Raw genomic sequence first — 7,047 nt, forward strand, 5'->3', positions numbered from 1 at the left:
TATGGAGGTCGATGTGATGGCAGTGGAAGTTCCTGGAACTAAGTTTGGCCATGGTTTGATGTTGTGAATGGGGTTTTGCTGGTGAAGTGGTGATGGTGGATATTGGGATTTGGGATGTAGTTGTGGAATTTGTCAATTAAAGCAAGTCTTATTATTATTTTATTTTTTATTTTCTTTTCTATCCTAATCAAACAACGTGATTTTTTTTCTTTTCATTTCTTTCCTATTCAACCTATCACAGCCTAATGGTTTGGGTATTAATGTATTATATGGTGGGGAAAAAAATGTGAATCGGTCACGTGGTTCTTTTGTCTAGACACAAAACAATCAATGTTTTTATGTGTGAAAAGACCATTCAACCTTAATGAAATTGAAAATCTCATCAAAACCAATGTCCCACCCAATTATTTCACCTTATCATTCACAGTAAAATATTAAAAAGAAAAGAGAAAGCTTCCCTTCATCCATGATGCATTAATGGAAATAAAATAAGGATTAAAATGAGGGTAAGGGTATTTTTGAAATTTCATCCGTAGTGGGTTTATCTTCATCCATGATGGAATAAAACAAAAAAGAAAAGAGAGACTATGTTCACCCTTTTAGAAGGAAGGGAAATTTCGTGACTATGTGATTGGACTCATGTATCATCATCACTCTCATCTCCTTATTGTGCATGCTCTAAACTACCCTTCGTATGCCGATCCAATGGTATTCATGGTCATGGTGAGGGGATTCTTAATTCACCATGGGTGAAGGGAAACTTGGTTAAAAAAAATAAAAAAATCTCCTTATAACAAATTAGTATCTGACTCAATAGCCAAAGCATCTACTGGTTGTCACGATTTAAAACTCGAGATCCACGATTCGATTGGTTGGATAGCCACTAAATTTGATTGGCTCAATCGATTTTGGCAGATTGTATCATTGCCTTTGCCAAAGAGATACCAGCGGGCTAAGTAGGGTTTTAAAAAATGGAATCGGGTCGGTTGAATTGGTTCAAGCAGATATGAATCGACCTCTTTGTATAGATTTTCTTGGGTTCTGTGACTTTTGTTCATTCTTGGCCTACTTTTTCTTTTCGAAAAATAAATGATTACATGAAAATGAATTATATCACACATTTTTTTTAGATAGGTACTTATTCTATGGGAAAAGGAGGGAAGATTGAGAGCCAGAGGTTGGGGCTTTTACGCTCCACACTTCTACCAAATGCAATGCTAAATTGTTACTCTCATGCTTTTGATCAATGGAACATTGTAATCCTTTCGAGATCCTTTCGATGACCTATATTGTGTTGAAGGTATTAGAAGGACCCAGCATTGAACATAATTGTCTACCTTTTTAAATGAGAAATTATGGAAATAAAACAAGAAAATAATTCATATGTAGGACACGTACTCATATACATTGACTAGTTGTATTATTATTGGAGAAGATAATTTTTAAGACAAAACAAACCCTAAGATTCCTGTTGTCTCGTGTCTGCACAGTTTTGATTATTATCATCTCTAAAATGGGGGGCCCTGAATAACTACTTAAATGACCAAGTTGCCCTCAAAACAAGCAACTATTAAGGAACCCCCTAGGCACATTATCATATCTTTGGCTTAGCTAAGTGGAGAGAGAGAGAGAGAGAGAGAGAGAATGGAAGGTGAGAGAAGAAGGAAGATAATGGTTGCCATGGAATACAATGAAGAGAGCATCTATGCCTTGGAATGGGCTATGACTTATATCATAATTCCTGCAACATCGCTTGATTCAGAAGTGTTTGATCATCTGGTTATTTTATTTATAGTCCCCAAAGCTCCCTGGACTGCAACAATTATAGGAAAAGGTAATACTTCAATTCCTACAATACTTGTTATACATCCTTAATTTGTTATTAATTATTTGTTTTTCGATCGAAAGGTTTTCTTTTTTCTTTTACCCAGATCTCAGTTTTGTTATTTGAATTGCAGAGTCTTTAGTCACAAGCCAATCGTTGAGTGATGATGATCATGAGAATAAACAGATTCAGATGGCTCGTGGTGTTGCTGAACGAGTCAGAAATATGTGTGAGAAACATAACGTAAGTTGAACTACTGATGAATTGAATTCAGTACTGAAACCCAAAAAAAACGAAAAAAAAGGGTAAGATCAGAGTATGTTAAATTGGTTAATTCATTGGAAGAAACAGAAAGGATGGATATTACTTCATATTCTCTCAGGAATTTTGACATACAATTAAGATGCTATATATGTTTTAACAGATATCGTATGAGATGAAGACCATAGCTGGAGAAGAAGCCAAAGCCCAGATATGTAAGGCAGCTAACACACTTGGGGTGGACCTCTTGGCTGTCGGCGACCATCAGTACGGCGGATGCAAAAGGTACAGCACACTCTCTCTCTCTCTCTTTCTCGCTCTCTCCCCCTTAAGTCTTAACTCAAGAGCAGCACTTCTTAAAACAAAAATAGAGACGGTTCCGATTTCCATTTCACAGTTCCTAATCGTTGCTTCTTGAATCGGAATCGAATCCGATCGGTCAAATCTTTGCCATTTTCTTTTGAATTAGACATGAATCGGCCGATTCCTAGTTCCTAAACTGATTCGATTTCCACATAAAATAGCTTAGATTCTGAATTTCGGAATCGATTCTGGCTGATTCCGATCCGATCAGAAACCTCTCGGACCAATTCTGATATTGATTCCAAGTTTTAAAACCTTGTGTCTTAAGCCTTACTCTAGTAAAGTAGGCCAAAACCTCCAACTTAAAAAAAGAAAAAACAGGACAAAAAAGTCTCCCCCAAAAGATAAACGAAAGAGAATTTCTCGGCACGCTTCAAACTTTTATTGTTTTTGTTTTCATAGCTTTCTTTGTTGGGTTGGTAAAGGCAATATTGATTGAGGGTCATTAGCACTAATACATAAATAAAGTGAAAAAGTTTTTTATTTTTTTTGAGTAAAATATAAAATAAGAAAGTTATGAAATACCACTTGAGGGACTTGGGTCCAGCCAAAAATATCTTCAAGGTATAGGTGGAGATTATTCAATTGTATATTAAAGCACATCCAAACATCCAATGCCCGCTTAATTGATGTGGGGTTATAAGTCTATAACGGTTAACAACTTTTTTTTTTTTTTTGGTAAAGTATAACGGCTAACATCTCAATACATTTTTTTACCTATTGTTTCGGTATATACATGGATATACATCTTAAGGATGATAACAAATAGACCTGACTCTGATATTATCATGATTTTAAATATTAGGACCATAGCAATATTAATCGTGGTTGATATCAATACCTACTTGATATTGATATTGTACCGGTGGTATCAATATAGGGGAAGGCAAAATAGTAAGAAAAAAAAAAAAAAAAACCCCATATCAGTATTTTTAAGGGCAAAAATGTTTGATCTGATAAATCCATATGAATATTGGTTTCAACGGCAATTAATATCGATTCCAATACCGTGTAATAAAACCCTGAATACCATGTTGGTGAGTCTAATAAAACTCCTTATGACTTTAGGTGGTGAGAGCGCCTTAAGTATATGGAAACACCAATGACATGGTAAAATTATTACTCTATAACTTCCAACTTGAATTGTGCCTTTTAGAAGCATTAAATAATTGGTGATCATTTTGTATATTGACTGTCTGGTTGCAGGCTGTTCTCAACTGGAAGTGTGGTGGACTATTGCCTTCAGCATGCCAAGTGCCCTGTCATGGTTGTGAAAAGACGCCATTACTGTTTAAACTAATCACTTCATCAAGAAGAAGAAGAATAACACAAAAAAAAAAAAAAAGATCTCTCTCTTACACACACAAGCAAACAAACAAGCAAAACCCATTTGCACCTTCAAATGAACTGTTATGTATAATTTCCCATTCTCTTGTGAGATCTTGTCAATCTATAATTTAGGGTTAGGTGTTTTATTTATTGTGGTGGAACTCATTTCCACATTCAAAGGAACTGTTATGTATAATTGCCTATTTAAAAGATTGCGAAATGAAATTAGTATCTTCTTCCACCTCCCACGTACCTTTCTTTTGGAGTTTTGTTTTTCTCTTTTGGATATGCAAACGTTGAAAAGGACATCAATTCAAATCTTGGATCTTTGAATTGAGAGAGATATTGAGAGAGATCAGGAACTCTCACTATTTCTTAGATTTATGGACCAAATTTGATTCAGTGGGATCTTTCACTCCCATTTTTTTCTATCAAGAACGCTTTATGAAACTCTTTGACCCCCAAATTTGAAGTATCCTACTTTCACGCGATTCACAAGGTTCAACAAGCAATCGATATTTCACAATCAAAGGTGTAGTACTGCTTGTAATAGCTTGATGACCGTTAATTACTTATATTACTTGCTATAATCAATGTGTACAATCATCCTAACCCTTTAATTATTAGACATAATATTTCTAGAAGGGTTAATGATTTAAAGTTATCAATCGAGAAGGTAGGTTGGCCCTCAATTATTTTATTTAACTATCAATTTTTTCTTGGCATATATGGATTTTGATTTTTCAGGATGTGCTCAAGAAGCAGAAGCAAAGGAATTATAACAAGGATTATAAGATCTATTGGAGAAGGGATGCAAAGATTTGGTAGATTGGTTGGTTTGGAGGAATAGATCTTGCTGGCCATGGGAGTTATTTTCTCTATCACTTGATGTTTGTGATACTGTTTCCTATTCCCACGGTTAAGAGAGAACATCTTAAACTGTGTTATTTCACCTTTGGATTGGACTAGAGACTGACGTTTCCAACTTCCTACAATAGCGGGTGAGAGTTAATGATGAAACTCACCTGCCCAAGAGTCCAATCATAAAGTTGCGTCATAGTGGATGAAGGGCTTCTCTTTCCATCCTAGGCAACAAAAAGCTCTCCAAATGGTTAATATATTCACCCTTGTGTTTATCTCTCTCCTTCACACATGATGACTTCACTACCCTCCTATGGTTGATACCGTTTTGCCGTAACCCATTGGTGCGCTCCTCTATGCTACTTGCTCAGAGAACCCTCTCCTTTAAGTCTATACCATTTTCATGGAAGAATGCTTTCTTAAATGAACATGCGCAACCAATCATGTCAAACGCCTAGTAACCATTGTTTATGTGGGATAAATTTATGTTCTACGATGATGAGCTTATGCAACACAGAGTTCATGTCATTGGCGGTCAATCACGTACACTGCTATAAGGATTTAGTCCCGTGTTGTATCGATTTTTCGAGAAAAATATATCTCATACTTAATAAACTCTAGCAAAATTTGAATCTAATAGTGACACTCAACGTGGGTTTGAATGAAGATTGAAGTACTCTCAAAACCTTACTATTTGACAACAAAAAATTCCCTAAATATGTAATGGGCCTGGCTTTATTTCTCAGTGAGTGTATATTATGGGAGTGGGATGTACGTGGGCCAGGTTGGACTGCTTACATGAAGCCCAAGCCCAACAAGAGATTCAAGAGGGAATGGCAATTCGGGTAAAACAGCCCAACATAAATAATCTTCCATGAGTTGGGCTTGGATTGAAGCAATATTGGGCTTGAGTGGGTAGTTATGGGCTGATAGCTTACTTGTATCCTGAATAAGAGGGAAAGAGGGGAGTTTGATGCGTGGGGGCACAACCTCTTATTATATTCATCTCTTTAATTTTGTTCCTCCTTGGATGTTGGATGCATTTTTAGCTTTGTAAAAAAAAAAGAAAGAAATTGCATTGAACCAATTGGCCCTACGATACTTTATAAAAGGCCTTCTACCCAAACTAGTTCAGAATTGAAGCAAATCCTCCCATAATTTTTTAGGACATAATCCATTGAAAGCTTGATCTTGAGAAGTTAACTTTTAGGAAGAAATTTGCATCAATTTGCACCAATGGGTTGTGGATACCATAGGAGGTCTTTTCATGTGAATAGGAGAGAGATAGCACAAAGGTGCTAGCATACCCTACCCCAGCGACTCAAAGATTCTATTTTGTTTCTCTCTTCTTTTTTTTTTTCTTGGGGGGGGGGGGGTGGGGGGTGGGGAACGAACAACTGCATTACATTGTCACTGAATTGCAGTTCCTTCTCATTTGGCAGACATGGGAAGTTTGAAAAAATGGAAAGTGATTAAAAATGTGAGTTTAAATTTTCATAAAATTCTGGTTATTGGATGTCCGTCGAGCCTACATGTGTTTTATGTGGTTTTTGTGATGAATCGATTTGACATCTATTCTTGTTATGTGATTGCACTAAACGTATCTGGGCATCTGGCCCTCTCGGATTAAGAACCGAGCATCTATCCAGCCCTTCATTAGCACATCTGTGTGCCTCTATCCTTTGCTCAAAAAGACTTCATAAACAATCCTTACTTTGTCTTTTTTTGTCCGGTCCTTATTATTACATGCTACTTCATTTGGTCTGTAAGAAACAAAGTTGTTAAGGGATTGGCCAAGGCTGATCCCATGCTGATTTTCAGAGATGTTTTTCGATGGTTTGTTGAGTTACATATTCAACCCCCATCTCATACTATATATGCATCCTCACCATGCACACACTCATCTCATGAATTGAACCAAGATTCTAACTTTGACTTGCAATTCCCTAGTTTAATTTGTGTAGAGGCATCTATGACTCTGATCTAAGTTCAATCAGTTGGGCTTATTCAATTTTGATAGATGGCCAAGATGGTTTAACATCTGCAGGTAGATAACAACCACTGATGAGGAGGCAGAACTTTACGAACTCTTGCAGGGGTGGAAACAAGCTGTGAAGGATAATATCCCGCTCAAAGAAGTGTGGTGCTACAACAAAGATCTTTGTTCTTTATTTTATCCAAGTGATAAAATGTATTTACCTTGAAACTTACTTAAACACTACTTTAGTTTAGCTGAGGCAACTACAAACTTTTCTATTGCTAGTTTTAAATGGTGTAGTAACAAAACCTTCTATAAATCGGTTTTGGGTTTGGCTAGGTCTAGGTTCAATAATAGTTGTACTCTTCCAAATGCCAGTGATGTATATATTTCACTTTAAATAATATAAGGTTTCTTCTCATCAAAAAAA

General features: G+C 36.2%; 1 protein-coding gene across 2 annotated transcripts; it reads left to right on the plus strand.

Annotated features, from left to right (window-relative positions):
* Positions 1-1,622: 1,622 nt before the first annotated feature.
* On the plus strand, positions 1,623-3,767 carry LOC122649917 (universal stress protein PHOS32-like). 2 transcript variants are annotated; one of them, XM_043843177.1, is made up of 4 exons: positions 1,623-1,834; positions 1,959-2,068; positions 2,250-2,371; positions 3,650-3,767. In XM_043843177.1, exons 1-4 carry the CDS (start codon positions 1,645-1,647, stop codon positions 3,747-3,749), a joined length of 522 nt encoding a protein of 173 aa, XP_043699112.1. In that variant the 5' UTR covers positions 1,623-1,644; the 3' UTR covers positions 3,750-3,767. The 2 variants fall into 2 exon arrangements, with proteins under 2 accessions (XP_043699112.1, XP_043699113.1); XM_043843178.1 differs by having other exon boundaries at positions 3,656-3,767.
* The last annotated feature ends 3,280 nt before the right edge of the window (positions 3,768-7,047 follow it).

Source organism: Telopea speciosissima, chromosome 2 (assembly GCF_018873765.1).
Source record: "Telopea speciosissima isolate NSW1024214 ecotype Mountain lineage chromosome 2, Tspe_v1, whole genome shotgun sequence".
In the NCBI taxonomy this organism is placed as follows: Eukaryota; Viridiplantae; Streptophyta; class Magnoliopsida; order Proteales; family Proteaceae; genus Telopea; species Telopea speciosissima.

What these genes read in the sequence shown, in the direction of transcription:
- LOC122649917 (XM_043843177.1), top strand. Translation starts at nt 1,645, where the DNA reads ATGGAAGGTGAGAGAAGAAGGAAGATAATGGTTGCCATGGAATACAAT. An exon ending in TGCAACAATTATAGGAAAAG is followed by an intron (nt 1,835 to 1,958) that starts GTAATACTTCAA and finishes TTTGAATTGCAG; the next exon opens with AGTCTTTAGTCACAAGCCAA. An exon ending in ATATGTGTGAGAAACATAAC is followed by an intron (nt 2,069 to 2,249) that starts GTAAGTTGAACT and finishes ATGTTTTAACAG; the next exon opens with ATATCGTATGAGATGAAGAC.